This window comes from Plectropomus leopardus, chromosome 21 (assembly GCF_008729295.1).
Source record: "Plectropomus leopardus isolate mb chromosome 21, YSFRI_Pleo_2.0, whole genome shotgun sequence".
Taxonomy (NCBI): domain Eukaryota; kingdom Metazoa; phylum Chordata; class Actinopteri; order Perciformes; family Serranidae; genus Plectropomus; species Plectropomus leopardus.
Genome location: NC_056483.1, coordinates 7733774 through 7750786, shown reverse-complemented (window position 1 = coordinate 7750786; position 17013 = coordinate 7733774). Strand labels below are relative to the sequence as shown.

The following is a 17013-nucleotide window of genomic DNA, read 5'->3' as shown; positions in this document are numbered from 1 at the left end:
AAACTGGAGTGTAAAAACAAGTTAAGGTTCGAGGGCGGCTTATATGCTGGACCTTTAAACAAGCAATATATATGTTAATGTTTCCACCTGTGATCTTTGAGCTAAGCTAACCAGCTCTGGGCTGTAGCCTCATATTTAGAAGACAGATATAAGAAAATATCGATCTTCTCATCTAATTTTCAGTAAGACAGCAAATAAGTGTATTTCTCAAGATGTAATACTATTCCTTTAAGCTTGCAGTTGAAAATGCATTGCAGCCAAACAAGCTATTACAAACTGAGGGTATGTGCTTGTGCACTTGGTTGTGTGTGTGTGTGTGTGTGTGTGTGTGTGTGTGTGTGTGTCCTCCCAGCTGTCAGCCTGATGCTCTACTAGAAGCGATGTCTTGATTGACTGCTTGGTTTGCTCCGAGCATCGTGTCTGTCTTATTCCACTCCTGACCTGTCAATCAATCACGCAGTCAGCAAAAAGGCGCCAATTAAACTGAAGGGAGGGCTGTGCAGCGGAGGAAGTGAGAAGCAGAGAAGGACGGGGCAATCTCTCTCCTGAGATGGAGGGTGTAGCTGTGCTGCTGTAGCTCATGAACACGCCTCCATTTGTGGAGAAAACCTATAAAACATATCGCCACGTCAGTGCTGTGAGATGGAGTCACAATTTCTCTCCAAGCTTTAATAAAGACAAGGACTGAAAGGACAAAGTGCATTGATTTAGAGACAAGATTAATACTTAATTACCTTTGTATGCTCACACTGTAGGTTTTCTTCCATATTCTACTATGACAAGTAATAGTTATTATTAAGAAAGGAAAGTGAAAAAGATAATGGAGAAGAAAGTGATGTCAAAGTGCTAAAGAACATTTCAAATGCTTGTCACTTATATTATTGATTGGATTTTTCTTAAAATATGTAGCTACAAATCCAGTTCTCATGTTATATTTGTGCACTTTCTTGTAAAGTATCATTAACACCTGCACGCTTTGTACCTCACTACCTTATTTTGACACATTTCTTATTTTCCGTCTTTCATCCAGATGCGTTTTTATTTCCACATGTCTGGAGACGGCATCGGGACGCTCAGCGTGTTCAGGAAAAGCGAAGGGCATCTTCATCTCTTCCTTAACCTGACAGGAGATCAGGGCAACTACTGGCAGATGAGGGAGATCCAGCTGAGCCACGACAGAGACTTTCAGGTCATGTTTGAGGGAAAGGTGGGCCGAAGTCCAAAGGGTGACATCTGCCTGGATGACATCACTTTCTCTCCAGGGTGCCTGCTCGCCTCCTCAGCTAAAGAGGAGGGCAACACTCCTCCGCCCCCTGCAGGTAGACACTACTCTGTCATCCGTATTTTATAAGCTTTTTTTCCTGTTTCGACTGTTATTTTCAGGGACAAAGCTCTTTAGTATTATTAACAGGCCTTACATCTATCACATTTGTCTAAATTTGATTTGCTTTTATCCTATTGTTTCATTAAATCACCTTTCAAAATGTTTATTCCATTCTAGGGGACACAGTATCACTTTATGGTTGGTCAGTCCAATATTTTGCTTTATTTTGGACTGAAATACCTTTAGCAGTTTTAAGCAGCTTGCTATGAAATTTTGATCAGAAATTTATGATCCCCAATCAGCAATGACCCTGAGGTCTTTTCCTTTGACGTCAGCAAGACGATAACATTTTACATTTTAAGTGAAATGTTCATAGCTATTAGATAGATGTCGTTAAATTTGGTTAAACCATTCGTGTTTTTTGTATTATACATTTTTCTAAACCACAAATATGTTACGCTGCAGTGAATGTGTGGTTAGGTTTGAGCACAAGAACCACTCGCTTAGATTTAGGAAACAATCATGTTTTGGCTTAAAACACCCTCATTTGGTAGCTTGAAAGTCGCTGGACTTTTGAGAAATGGGTGATTGTTTGTGGGATAACAGGCTGTCAGAGAAATGGGCTTTTGGTTCCAATGGGACATTTTTGGGACTAATAGGACGTCAGAACTACGGCATGGCACCCGAAAAATGACTTTGTTAGCAATATTGTTGTGATTTTATGTAGCTCGAAGCATCCAGGTCTCACAGAGTCACTGAAATGGCTGTAGATCTATGTCATGTGTTCCTTATGCATTTTTTGAGGGGAGATTTTGTAAAATTTCTTGTTAGAGCTGGATCAGAAAGTGTTGATTTTTGCCAGTCTGTGAAACCCCATGAGCCCCAGTAGTTTTCACTGTCACTTGACAACAATGGTGATCTTTGACAACTTCAACGCAACATAAACTCAAGTACAAAATTTCATAGTAGCAGTTAAATTCAGTAGACAAAGACTGTGGTTCAACAAGGCACTGAAGAATTACAGTAAACAGCTTGGCCTGTTAGTAGTGGGGCAACAATAACAAGCCAATATATTTCTGCCAAGGACCAGAGCCATGTTAAAGGCCAGTGTGTAGCTGGAACATATTGGTTTTTATTATTGTTCCTGAAGGAACTGGCCAGTCAATTACAGCTTTTTAATTCCACTGTGACAAGGAGAGTGCTGGGATGGCCGTCTTTTTCTTTTGTTTAGTAAGTAACTGTGTCCCTTTAGGGCTGTTTTCCTATATGAGAAGATTTTACATGTTTAAAAAATAACTGACAGTGTGATAAAATGTGGCTGTGAAGCCCCGAGTGCCAAATTAGATTATTTTTCTGATGTAGGAAAGTTATTACATTACGAAAATGTAGATAATTGCCTGTTTGATGACTTTCACTGTGATAGTGTGCTCATATGAGCAATAAGAGAATTATTGGCTAAGATATGAGAACCTCATCTTCATTTGGCAGGAGAAAATTAGCAGTTTCAGAAATTGATGCAATATTTATAGGGACATCAAAATTACATTTGGTTTGTCCATAGGGTATGACCGACACGTGTGTCAGATCTCCTAGAAATTAAGGACATTGATCACATCTGTCAGTTGTTTCTAAGTGAACACGGAGCAACATCATATGAATATTAGGGTGTCAAACCTTTGAAAACCCTATATTTCACACAGGGGAAGTGCGCTGATTATATATAAAAAAATATATAAATCACATTCTTTGTTCAGCTGTTTATTAGCATGCTGTTTCTACCAGAATAAATGTGGATTTAAATATGCAATAAAGATGCAGTTTTAATTTCACATTAAGGAAAAATTCTGAACATTTTCTGTTCACTGCTGTCGGAAATACTCGGAAACTCTTTGAAACATTTGCTAGGCGCCCTGAGGTCCCACACTGTTTGTCTCTGTCCGTCTCAGCACTGACAAAGCAAACCCCTTCTGTGTATCCATGTATTAGAAGTTCCTCTGCATCCCTTTCTCCCTCTTTATGTGGACACCCTTTAAGAGACGAGAGAAAACAACAAGAGCTGATTTATTGCTATTGTTACCGTGGCTATAATTGGCCTATTAAATTTATTGCCTTTCTCTTGTATTGGATGTTGGGAAGAGGAGAGAGCGTCTGTGCTCAGAAAGGGATGAAACTGTGACGCTGTGTGGCCCCTCCAACTTGTCTTTTTGAGATGAGCTGGAGACGGCTTCTGTCCATCAGCAGAAGTGTGATGTGTAGGATTTTCCTCACAGCTGTCTCTTTCTCTTACTTGTTTCCCTGTCTCGCTGTCTCACTGCATTTGTCAGTATAAGTGCTTACAGTGAACAGTTAGACCCCCACAGGGTTAAAGTATTAATAGATAGCGGTAGAGAGCTCTGAAGTAGTGCGATCTCACTGAGATGCTAATGATGTTTTCATGCTTAATGCTGTTTTTAACATTTAGCATATCGCTAACAGTTTGTCATCTTTCTCTGCTGCTCTGCTTGATGCCTATACCGAAACTCAGGAGGTGCTGAAGAATGCTCGAATGATGTTTATGTCTTGAACAGCATGTCGACTCTGTTGGCTCCGAAAACAAAAAGTCTTATTACCAAGAAAAATGTTCTTAGATGTGTCTCATGGTATTTTAGCCCTACAGATAGTTTCGACTTTCTTTGTCCCAGTTGAGATATCAGCATCCAAGATTTCTACTCAAACTTAAACATAGTCGACAGTGTTAGGCAAGTTACTCAGCAGAAAGTGTTATTAGTTACCATCAAAGTGTAAGTTACATTACTAGTTTCGTTACTCGTTAGACATTATATCTTTTGAATTGAGCTAGAATCCCATCCAGACTGACTAAAAGTGTTTCAACAGCACAAAGCTTTTATATACACGTACATATACTAGCTGAAGCAAAGGAGCTCTAAGTATCTGTCATAAGGAAAACAGCATGTAGAATTACGAGGTTCAGAAATACCAGAAAAGAAAAATATTGTGAAGGAGAAAGGGCAGATGAGGTGTTTTTTTCCCCCCTTTTTCAAAACATGACAGCATCATTTCCAGAACAAGTAATTTCAGAGCAAATAAAGCGGGATGGAAATAGAAATGGATGTGAGTCTGTGTGAGAGTAGAGGAGTACGAGGTATTTCTTGAAGGTTAAGACAGGGAGTAACACCGCTGCCCTGACAGTGAAATGAAGTTCATCCCACCATTAAGGGAGCCGGGCGGGAGAGGACTCTGCTCTCCTCAGCTGCTGCAGGCTGCAGAGAACGTGCAGTAATACTGATGAGACCAAAAACAGCAGGAACTGTAATTACATACTGAAGCGCCTCTGGGGCCTTTTCCAGCCACCGCTTCATTCTATAATACTATCACATTATATGATGGAGTGGGGAGGCACTGCATGCACCCTCATCATGTGTTTTTATATGGCTGGGAGCTTTATCTTGGCTTTAACAAGACATTGTAGAGTGCTTGCCAACAATTTGAACCTAATGTGTGCAAACTAAATGGAAAAATAAGATCATCAGCAGCAAACATTTTACCGCATGTGAAAAAATCACAGAGAATTCCAATTTAAAACCTTGCTATTTTCTACCCGTCGCAGTTTATAAACTAGGCAAAAATGGAAACAGAGCAGAAAACTCTTCTCCTCCTTTTGAATGTGGCTCTTTCTGTAAATGTCCTTTCACATCTGAAGAAAGCTGGAAGGAACATTTACTGTACTCTCACCTACACTCAGTGGCCACTTTATTAGGTACAACTGCACAATCCAACTCAGTCCAAAGCAACAGCCCTGCCATAAATCTAACCCTTCAGAGCTCATAGTGTTCAGTTTCTATGCCTCCGCACTGGTGATAGCCGTGGCCCGAGGCATTATGTTTTCATATTGTTTGTACATTTGTCCTTTACTTGTAAATGTGATATCTCAAGAACTCCTTATTTCTTCAAATTTGGCCCAACGTCCACTTGAACTCAAGAACATCTAACAAGATTGTTGTGGTCAAAGGTTAAAAGACCAAGATCACTATGACCTGGTACATCAGATTTTCCTGACTGCAATATTTCAAGAACACCTAAAGGGAAGGACATTTTGCCACAAACTGCCACTTTGACTCAACAATGACATGACTAGACTTAGGTTGTCATAGGTCAAATGCAGAGGGCACTGTAACTACGAATCTGTCTTACTCTTGTGAACATGATATCACAAGTACACCTTGGAGCATCTTCCTCAGAATTTGCACAAACGTCCACTTGGACTCAATAATGACCTGATTGTAATTTCATGGTCAAAAGTAATAGATCGCGTTTTCTGTAGGCCAACCCGGAAGCTAACGTTGTCTGGTCTGTTGTATTTTTCCATTTGATTTTGGATCATTGCAGAAAATAAGCTCTGTGGTAAACAAACATTTATGACATTTCAGCAATTTTTACAAATAAAGACCACTTTTCAGATTTTTGAAGCCTAAATGTAATCGCCAGAGGGAAGAAAATCTATTGTTAGGATTATAAACGAACTACACTATAGTCACTTTGCCACCGCTTTAGCCTGTACAGTCATGTTCAATTCGGCTCAGCATAATAATAATAATAACTTTATTTATATGGCACCTTTAAAAACAGAATTTGCAAAGTGCTCTGACAAACTAAGCAAAGCGCAAATGGGCTACATAGACAGCAGTACAACAACAGAAAGCCAAACAGTCCTATTGAACACAAGCGAGAAGAAACAGGGGTAGATAGAGGACAAATAATGCAAGATGCAGGACATTTAAGTCATTAAACATAATACAAAGAAATAGACCAAAAACAACAACAACAAAAACAATGAAAGCAATAAAACAACAAATAAAAGGAAATAAAATAGATAAAACATAAAAGATAAAATAAATAAAAAAGATGACATATAAAAGCAAGTCTATAAAAATCAAAGTCAATTAAAAGAAGTCACTGTGATGACTTTCTGTTGTCTCATTTAGCCCCTTGTTTGCAGCTGCTTTTTTAAGACACACTGAAGCTTTAAAGTTTGCGAGCGGGGTATGTACTGACATATTTTATGCTGTAGAACAAAATGTGAAAGTCTCATAAGCTTGTATAAACCATAGACCTTATTTCAGGCTTCTCACCAAAATCCTTGTCAAAAAACCAGTTGGCTTTGAGATGAGAGAACTGGAAGTGCTGAAATGCTAAATATTTTCTGGTTTTAGATCTCATTCCTGGGGTTCTCTGTTCTCCTTGAAGATAAATCATATGTTTACGACTGAGGTCATGGATAAAGATGGTGTTGTACTGGACTGCAATAAATTTGGGGGTGTTTTTTTGCCTTCTATTCATATAAATGAGGCAGGGAAAATATTAGAAACACCTCCAGATATAATGCAGTCCAACACAACTTCACCACAATTTATTCAATGTTCAAAAATTAACACCTCTGTAACTGTGTAAAAAAATCAGTCATTGTTACATTTTTACAACAGATAAATGATAAAAAAAATAAATTCATTTCGACAGCTGTAAATTAGACTAGGCACATTATTTGGACTGTTTTTTAATGCACCAGGACAAAGAAAAGGAGGGAACTGGATAATGATGAAGATACAGTTTCATTTATAACTTATTAAAAGTAAAGAAAAGGTAGCTAGATAAAATATGTAAATTAAATGAAACTAAAACACATGAGATATCATTAAAAAGTCGGTCTGGGGCAACATCTTTGCACCAGGGGGCAGTATGCCACTCAGGGTGACTGACGGACTCACTGTCAATGTGGACAGCGGGTCCCTGGTGTGAAGCTGACATTGCACACAGCAATGCAATAACCATGTAACAAGATATGCACTGGATGTAATCAGGGCTAATGAGTACATTCAGAGAGTAACAGGTGGAGAACTTCAGGCTGCTCTGGGAAAAGTGGCATATTTTTAGTTTCAACCATTAACTTTAAAATTAGACCACCTGCAGCTTCAATAAGCTCCACATCAGGTGGTGAGGCAGCCCCGCATCACAGCGGGGCGCCGTGGCTTCCTGTGCGCCTTTGTTGGGACACATTGCTTCTGGTCTTATGCATGTGAAGAGGAACAAAGGATTAGGAGGGGACTTATACCCCTTTCTCCTCTTTACTTACAGGGACCACCCCTCTTCATCACGCCTCATCTCCCTTTCAAAACCCAAGCAGTGACCCCGCTGGAATGCCTGGCTCCAAAAGAGGCAGATTACAGTCTCCTGCAGCACTGTTACCCCATGATACACTGATTTGAGTTTATAGCCCCATGCCTCCCTGTGTTCTTAAGCTCCTTAAAGAGACCCTGATGCTGCATGCAGATGGTCTCAACACTCGAGTTGACTTCTTATGCCCTGAAGTTAATACTATACTCCTGTGGTGCTGTTAAATCTAGTGAAGCACCCAGTAGATAGGGGGGAAAAAAAGTTGTTTTCTTGCACTCCAATTCTTAAACGAATAGCTTTACATTTTGGGAACTGTGCTTGGCAAGACTTGGATGAGAAGATTAATACCACTAAAAATTAAGTTGCAGCCACCGTATGTTTAGTTTAGCTTAGCATAAAGACTCGTAACAGGGAAAGCACCAACCAGCGCTTGCTTTACCCTCCTGCAACCCTGCGTCCTCATGAGGATATTACATTTTAGATTTGCTGCATCTTATACTTCATTCTGCTTAACTTACAGTACATGAATCTATGTAAAAACAAGGTGGCAGCCTCTGCTAAGTCAGTGTACAGCCGATCTCAACACAGAAGTGGACAAAGTACAAAACCTGATCAAATATTGTGGTTGAAAATTTGATACATCCTCAGCGAAGTTTGTTTGATAAACTGTGCAGATTTGCCCAATTTTAGCAATAGTGACAAATTAAAACACTTAATTCGGAGGTACTTTTTTAAGGACATTGGGACTTTATTATTGTAGCATTTCACACAGGCCAGTCAGGTAACAGATTGTTAGGAGAGACGAAAGTAACATTCCTAGATTTAAGTATGGAGCAGGACAAAGTCATCCAGAGTTACAAAACAACAAATCAAAAGGCTTTTACATTTATTGCATCGTTTACAATTTACACAGCCGTGTTCAGACATTGAAACGAAACATTTTGAGTAGTTTTACCCTTGAACATTGAACCCTAATCTACAGAGTTACAAAACATTGAACAAATTTTTCATTTGTGTTTTTGAACAAAAATTTGCAGTTACTGAAATTTAAGTTTTATACTTTATCACACACTTATGACTATTAAAATTAAACCTTAAGTCTTTATATGAGGACATCATTTCTTTCAAAAACAACTCACTGTTCAAAGACAGCACTTAGATTTTCATACTTATCATGTCCCACTTATTTTAAATAACTAGGAGAAATTCAAAATGTACACCAAACAAAAGCCGGGGCCTCAGGAGGTTAAATATAAGAACAGGCAGAGCTACAGACCAGGAGACAAACACAAGTCTGACTGCTGTTTTGTGTGTGTGTTATTTATTTCCAGGCTCCTGTCCGTCAGGTTTCCTGCCTTGTGAAAATGGTCAGTGTTTCACTCCGGGGCAGAGCTGTGACTTCACAGATGACTGTGGCGACAGCACTGATGAAAAGGATTGTGGGACTTCCTGCTCCTTCGAGAACGGGCGCTGTGGCTGGAAGAGCTCCCTGGCTGATAATTTTGATTGGACGTTGGGCACCGGGTCTGTGAATAGCATACGGCCTCCATACGATCACACAGTGATGGATGAAAGTGGTATGTGTTCACGATTTTCTTTCATGTATTTTATGCATGGTTCATTCAAAGTTTTGAGTTTTGTTCACTTTAAGTTTCTCATTAAAATTAAGTATCTTACTGTTCTAGCCTCCTCTTTGAATTACCATTGTATAATTGAACAAGTGCACCTTCACTTCTGGGTGGTTTCGTATAATTGGAGTGCACGAAACTGAGCTGACTTTCAAATTTCCACCTGTTCAACCCAAAATGCTGCGGTCGCTTTCCACAATGTTTTATTCATGACAAAATCAATGAGCTCCTTCCCCGGTATGTGAATGTACAGCAGCTGAGTCTTTAGGTGATTGATGCAGGGCTGTATTCCCATTATACAGTGTGCATGGTAAACAGAGATACACATGAATTAATAAACACATATGTGCATTTGCACACACAACTTACAGAAGTTTTTTGAGCATCTTTAAGTTAAAGCAACAATTCTGACACAGTTGGTGTCAGCAGATGGGTTTCCATTTACCTGCTTTTATGTGCATTTTCAATTTGTGCATCAAATGTAATCTGAGTTGAAATGCCAAAAAATTAGGAAAAAAAACCCCCTAAAAACGTTTTTACGCTTGGGAGAGATGAATAAGTTGGGCCATCCAGGGTCCCCACAGATCCTTAGAAAGTATTACAAATGCAAAGACATTGAATGGAGGATTTTATTCATCTTTTTTTGATATTGCATTGTAAAATCTGTTCTATTCTATTTTTTGTATTAAGTATTTAATAAATTCCTTTTCTTCAACTCACCTTGATGGGAATCCAAGCAATGGAAGCAGAGTGAAAAACACAAAATTGGAAAGAAAAAAATACCACGAAAGCAGATATTTTCTTCTTCTGCTGGTAAACCAAATAGATACTTTTATGATAATATAATATGTTCAGATTCATGAATTATTAATTGATATTTTTCACTGGTCATGTTTTTTTATGTTACAGTGAACATTTGAGCAAAATAAAATTGCCCTTCTTCAATTTTAATTATTCTAAAATTAACCTTAAACTTCATTCTGAGTGGCATTAAAAAACGTCTTAAATCTAACATGAAGGATGCACTACCTTTGCTCTTGTATTCAGCCATCTTCCCACATTTTCTCCTTTCTTTATGAGCTTGACTTGCATGAGAAACTTGAGAGTGGTCTCAGGGTGTAGAAAGGCAGTGAGATATTAAGAGATGTGTCAGAGATTACTCTGCGAGCCCTCACCCTCACTCCCCAGCCACACCGCTCCTGACCTTGCTGTAATTTGTCACTGGCTGCAGGAGCTGCTCATACAGAGATAGTCATCAATTCCTCTCTGCTTTGTCTCCCTTGTCGCTGCCCTTCTCCTCCATCACGTCTCTTCTTTCTTCTCTCGTTAGGTCATTTCGTCTTCCTGGAAGCTACTCCAGTGGGACTCAAAGGTGATAAGGCACATATCAGAAGCTCTGTTTGGAAAGAGTCGAGCGCCATCTGCAAGCTCTCCTTCTGGTACTACATTTCCCACAAGGCCTCGGGAACAATCCGCCTGCTGATCAAGGTAAACCATCTGCAGGAGTGTGTTTTGACTGTTTGCACACAATCAAGACAATTATGCCAGTTTGTGATAGTTTATAAGACGAACCCTCCAAATCCATCGCTTTTTATCAAGTGTGGTTACCATGATTACACTCAGTCAAATATAAAGCCTGTTTACATTAAATGATATAAATGTAGACAGTATTCACGTCATCTTAAGGCTAATGTCAAGTGCTGTCAGTAATTCGGTGCAGCTGTCAATCTCTCTGCCAGGTTTCAGATCTGTGGGGGGGCTGAAGTGAGTCATGGGGGTCGTAGTCACCCCTCGGCCCAGAGCAGCCCCACCCCACCATCTGGGCACACACCAGCCCTGCCAGTTCTCAAGGCTTCTTGCTTGTTAGGCATTCAGCCATCTAGTTTGTGTATGCATGGTTGACTTTCAGGGATTAAGATTTCTGCTTGCAGCTTTTCTGCCATTGAAATTCTGTTGTGATTTACTGTGCCTCCAACCTGTGTAGTCTCAACTTCATTTAACTTTGCACAGGTACAACTCAAAGTCAAGGTGCAGGAGTCGTGCATGAGTAGATTCATCCTGTAGTGTGTGTGATTGTGCAGGTTTTTCTCACCTACTTATGTATGCACAGCACGTGCTTGATGTTAGTGTGTCCTTGTTTGCGCCGCAGAAGCTGTTTTATGCAATTTGCAAAAACACGTCAGCAAGTTATCATGTAAATTTGGGTTATTTTTTTCTTCAAACACCAAGAGGTTGTAGCCCGTCTTGAAAAATTTGCATCTCATTCATCACTCTTGCAAAAAATGGTACTGGTACCGTCTTATGCTGCAGCAGCAAAGTGAGGAAACAGAGCTTATGATGTGATTGTTTTAGGAGAGAAAATCAAACTTATTCAGCAGGTAAAAGCTCAGCAGAACTTTAAACTAAACTGTCTTACAGATTAAGAAAGTCTACAATTGCTGCAAAAAGAGCAGTTTATTTAATTTATTAAATTAACTAGCCAACACACTTTATTTTAGTAGTAGTAGTAGTAGTAGTAGTAGTAGTAGTGTACTATATACCCTTTGTTAAACACCACAATGTTGGAGCGCAGATCATACTCTGAACTCTGACTGAGCAGCAAAACATCGGATGCAGTGAAAGTGAAAGTGAAACTTAACCGTCCATTGCGCTGGCTCTAAAAGTTTGCTTTCACTTCTCGCCTCTCTACAGCTGTTTCTCTTGTCATCTGATCTGATCAGCTCTGACTGGATTGACAGATCAATTAAATACACACCTACTCAAACTCCTCAAACTGCTGCTGAGGAAAAACCAAAACTCACACCGATGACTGCAGAAAACCGCCCCATCTCCCTACCCTGGTGTTTTTGCGTTTCCTTAAAATGAGCAGTTAATATCTACATATTGAGCTGATCCTCTTCCGCTGCAATAACCCCTAACAGACAAACCAAACACTGGCTCTGAATTGGGCCATTCAAGTTTTTATGTTTTTTTGCGTTGGCCACTGAGTTCTCCTACACGCTTGGCACACAGGAGATGTTTCAGATCCGCAACCTCAATGCTATGAAAGTGTGAAATCATGATCTGTTTTTTGAGATTTATGTTTTTAATTGGAGCCAATGGGGTCTGACAGTACTGAGAAGAGTAAAGTTTTAGTGCTTGTCTTAATGTGGGGGCTGTTGACCACAAAAGAAATACAGACTGTCGACAGACTTATTTATTAAATGTTCTGACTGTACAGTAAATTTAAAGTATCTCCATGTGGTGTTCTTTTCACCACTCAAATACTTAATCCGGCACCTGTACATGATCTTATATTTACTGATGCTGCTTTGAATGAAAATGATCATACTCTTCCACCCCACTACTGCATGCTATTGATTGCATATTAAAGTCTGGTGCAGATGGGATCACGCCGCTCTTAGAAATTCAAATCGTGGGAGTTTTTCAGTCGAGCCCACTTGCTATTAGATAGATTGTGTGACTCTTGTGAGGGGCAGAAGATGATGAATGCACTATTTTACATGTCCTCTATGTTTGCATATGGATGAAAAATGTAAAATTTGGCCTTTTAAGGTAGGTTAGCTCTTGACATGAAAATGAGGCGGCTGAATACCTTATGCACAGACACAGAGAGAAGGCTGTGTGTCCAGAAGGTCAGGGTGTAAGATTTTAGACATTGACTGTGTAGTGTGCTTATTGCCCTAATTGTGTGTAGTGTGTGCGTGTGTGTTTGTGTGTGTGTGTGTAAGAGAGAAGGAGAACCAATATCTCAGCTCAGCTTTATGTCCCTACAGTCTCCAATGACACATAAATGGTGTTAAGTGCATGTGTGACCGGGTTCAAAGACATTAGCACTTACAGATTATTGCTTTGTGCTATAATTTACAACATTATAGCGTTTTCATAGCCTCTGTGGTGCCTGGAGTCAAAGCAGCCACATAAAGACAAACATGAACACACTTTTGCACAAGCATGACCACAAACACACATGCTGCAAACATCAGAGTGTGGATACAGTGCGAGCCATCTTTAAAGGTTGATTGAAGAACAAAGGCAGTTATGGTAATGACGCTGGAGACTTCAATGGGCAGAGACACAGAGTGGGAGGGAGGGGATTATATTTACCTGGCAAGTGTTTTCCTCTGTGAAGTCTCACAAGGGGCTCAACAGCGCTGTCTATTTATATCACCGAGCCTGTGAACTGCTCGAGGCGTCATTCATCACACTGATAACTGTCCTCAGCAGTGAGTGGACTAGACATGGCAGGGTCTCCGAGTGAACCGGGAGGGTGGTGCAGCAGAAACCGCTGTGTGTGGTGTCTGCACGCGGCCTGATAATGATATGTCATCTTGATGTATGCATCTAATATGCAACGCAGCATGTGATACAGGGAGATGCACCAGATATTTAGAGAGGAGAGTTACTCCCCAAAAACAGAGACAGAGGCATAATTTCAGTTTTATGCTTTGGATTTTGCATTATGGTATTATCAGGAGCAGACAGAGGTGTCAGGTACAAACAGCTCTGACTGCTCCTGCTGATTGTTTTAAAATAAAACAGAAAGGTTGAAACCAAAACTATGTCTCTGTCTTTTTAGTCACTCTTCTGTTACACATGTAGCGATATCTGCCACAAAGGTTTGGACTTGGTCAAAATGTTTGTTGGAACTGTTAAATGCAAGTCTTTTCAATATGCACAATTTGAGGGCTTATAGAAACACGCCTAGCGTAAAGTCTTTGCAGGTACTGTCCCCAGTAGTTTAAATGGCGGACTGTGGTACAACGAAGTAACTGTGGAGAACAAATGCAGGGTGACCTGTGTTGTTTGTGGTTCTGAGGAAAACAGAAAGTAATCCAGTTGTCTTTGCGACAGCGGGGCCGACCATTTTTGAGCAATACATGCTAACTTTTTTTTTAAAAAAGAAATATTTTCCCTTTTCTGCAAAAAATATACCACTTTGCTTTTCAGAAGTTGTATATTTTCCATAGTATTTTGTGAGGGCAGGCTGTTTGTTTGCCTTACTGACAAATCCATTTAGAATCATCATGTTGCTTTGATGATTGAGAGAAATTCCTAAAAATGAAGTTAAGTTAAGTTAAAATGAAGCTAAATATTCTGCCATTTACTCACTTATATAGTTGAATATGGTGGAATGGGTTCAAATGTGGCCGGTCATTATGGTGAGCCAAACATCTGCCAGTCAGCCAAAGAAAAGATGTTCTACCCAAGTAAAAGATAGCATGACAAAGATAATCATTTGAACGGGTGCATGATTCAAAGCACAGTTGTACAGCGGCTCTATCATGCAAACAATATACTGATAAACCGGTGCTGTAACATTCCTTAACTATGCAGGGATTGAGAAAAAAATGTGGATTCACTGTGAATTGAAGGTGAGCTAACAGAGAAACAGCTGCCAGCGTTTTCATACAATGAAAAAGCCATGAATACAAATTGGATTTCAGCTTAGTGGAACATTCAGTATATTGTAAAGACACGGGGGATTCGAAATTTTCCAATAAAATAAGCATTTTATTGTGATTGCAACTTTCTTTGTTCTTTTTTTTTGCCCTCTCGACTGTCACCGGGGGGATAATAAAATGAAATTATGCAAATGTTTATCCGCTCTTCACTTTGAGCAAACTGACTTTGTGGTTGCATTGCCTTGACTGCAAGCGCGGGAAATGAATCTTCAAATTGATCCAATAAACGCCTTGACTGATACGCCACAAAGACGTCAAGTGTTAGCTAGACATGCCAGCATCACACACTTGTCAGTCGCTCTGAGGCTGCTTTTATGGTTTGAGCTGGTACTCAATGACATAAATCTGGATAAGTCCTGCTGTAACGCCGCCTATTAATCTATGCTTTACTCTCACAGTAACAAGATTATTTCAAGCCAGGGCTCCGCTGGCGTAGAGCAGAGGAGACAGCCTGTGCATGCCTCACCCAAGGGTGCATTTTAATAGGCTTTCAAACTGCAGAGTAGGATGTGACATTGCTTGTCCTCTGGTTTTGAGTACATTAGACCAGGTCTCTTTTACCGCAGTCCAGCCACATCTTGAGACTTCAAGTGCAATACTTTTGAATTCTCACAAAACAAGATAATATACTGTGTATTGTGTTTACCTGCTCACTTGCAGTGTCCAAAAAGTCTTTCAGACTAATTCTCATCCTGAAACTGTCCTAAAACTGAATTAACGATGTGATGTTATAGACCTGCAGTAACTCTGTCACCTTTGAAAAAGACCAGAGGACAAGGAAGCTGTTATGAATAATTACACAGCTATACCATCATAATATTATACTCATGAAGTCAAGGAGGATGGGTAGTTAAATCTGTACTTTCCTCTATTAAACACTGTGTGGTTTAACCAGGCAGAAGCTTCTCCGTATTGACCTGCAGGTGAGGTAGATTTTAACAACCACTCTGATCACCTCAAGCGAGAAACAAGATAGAAAGTTTGTGTGTTTCCACAAAAAACACGTAGTTTAGAAGCAAGTCGCAATAAAGCTCCTTCAATCTATACTACCTCCTCTCGACTGGCCAACAGTGAGCTGTCAGGTTGCTCACAGAAGCATGTGACACATGAGGCTTGCTTTGGGTTGAAATGTAAAGGATAAGGCTGGAAATATTTTGCATTCTTCTTATTGTCAACAAATCCCATAATAAGATAAGACAAGACAAGATTAGATAGAACAAGATAAGATAATATTTAATTTGTCACACAGTGGGGAAATTTGCATTATAACAGCAGCAAAGGAATATCAAAACAAGATATTTACAAGATAAATAAACCAAAAAGAACAAAATAAATTACACAAACAAGACGCAAAAACTCAACAGTTAAAAAATTATTTACACTGATTGCACATGGATAATTGCACATTGTGAAAACTGCACATTATGATATTGAAGTTGCACAGATCTAAGTTCATATATTTTGTGGGTTTTTTTCATTTTCATGGGATTTGTTGACAGTAAGAAAATTATTGAATCACCAACTTCATCAGCCAAATGCATTTTCATGATTGGTACGCTTTATTTCATGCTTTTACATCCAAGTTATGTTGACTGTAGCCAGTGCTGCAGTAGGACCAGCCCATACCACAAAATTTGATTTCAGTCTGATACCAAGTAATACATGGCCAGAATTGCCAGATGCTTTTTATTATTAAATTCAACTTATGTACCTTTATGATTTATTAGGTGAATTATCAGTCTGCTATCAGCCCATGACGAACATTCATAGTTTGAAAATGTACCATTAACCAATGCTGAAGATCAGATTTGACTAAAATATTAATTTCACATCTGTATATCTGGATATTTCTTGCCTGAGCCTCCCTGAAAATCTCTTTTTCTGTTGCAGCTCCAAGACCATTTTCAATGCAGTTATGTGTCAGATTGAACTAGTCAGGGTGCTGCGCTTGCCTGACATATATGTAGTTTGAGTCATTTCTAGCAGTGCAGAAGCAAAGAGTGCATGCACTAAATGAGTTAATAACAACAGAGGATTGTTTACACTGACAGCTTTACTCTGAAATACAAATGGGTGCAACTTGGGAGAGAAACTTTTTGATGTTGATCATATTGACACTAGAACTGATCTGAAAAATGATGATTGTAGTATCGATATTTAGGCATTTATGCACCCTTCCCTTTGCTGCACAATGTGTTTGCAGATAAATCTTTCTTTATTTCTGTTTATCCGTCTTTGAAAAAGAATTTGTCTTGAATGTACTTTTGTTAAAATGTAATGAAGGACATAGAGAACAGTTAACTTGAACAATTTCTGCTGCTGTACTGGCTCTTGATATTATTATAACTTTAATGCGACATGATATGACTCTGTAAATGTCTCATTCATGCTCTTGACACGCCATTAAAAACTGGCGGTGAGATGCTGG

At 39.4% G+C, this 17013-nt stretch overlaps 1 protein-coding gene across 1 annotated transcript in view; it reads left to right on the top strand.

Moving 5' to 3' along the window:
• Nucleotides 1–17013, top strand: part of malrd1 (MAM and LDL receptor class A domain containing 1) — a 68530-nt gene that overhangs the window by 31515 nt on the left and 20002 nt on the right. The window contains exons 18-20 of the mRNA XM_042510908.1: nt 1031–1319; nt 8824–9069; nt 10451–10608. Coding sequence (XP_042366842.1) covers nt 1031–1319; nt 8824–9069; nt 10451–10608 — 693 coding nt within the window. The remainder of the gene's footprint in view (nt 1–1030; nt 1320–8823; nt 9070–10450; nt 10609–17013) is intronic.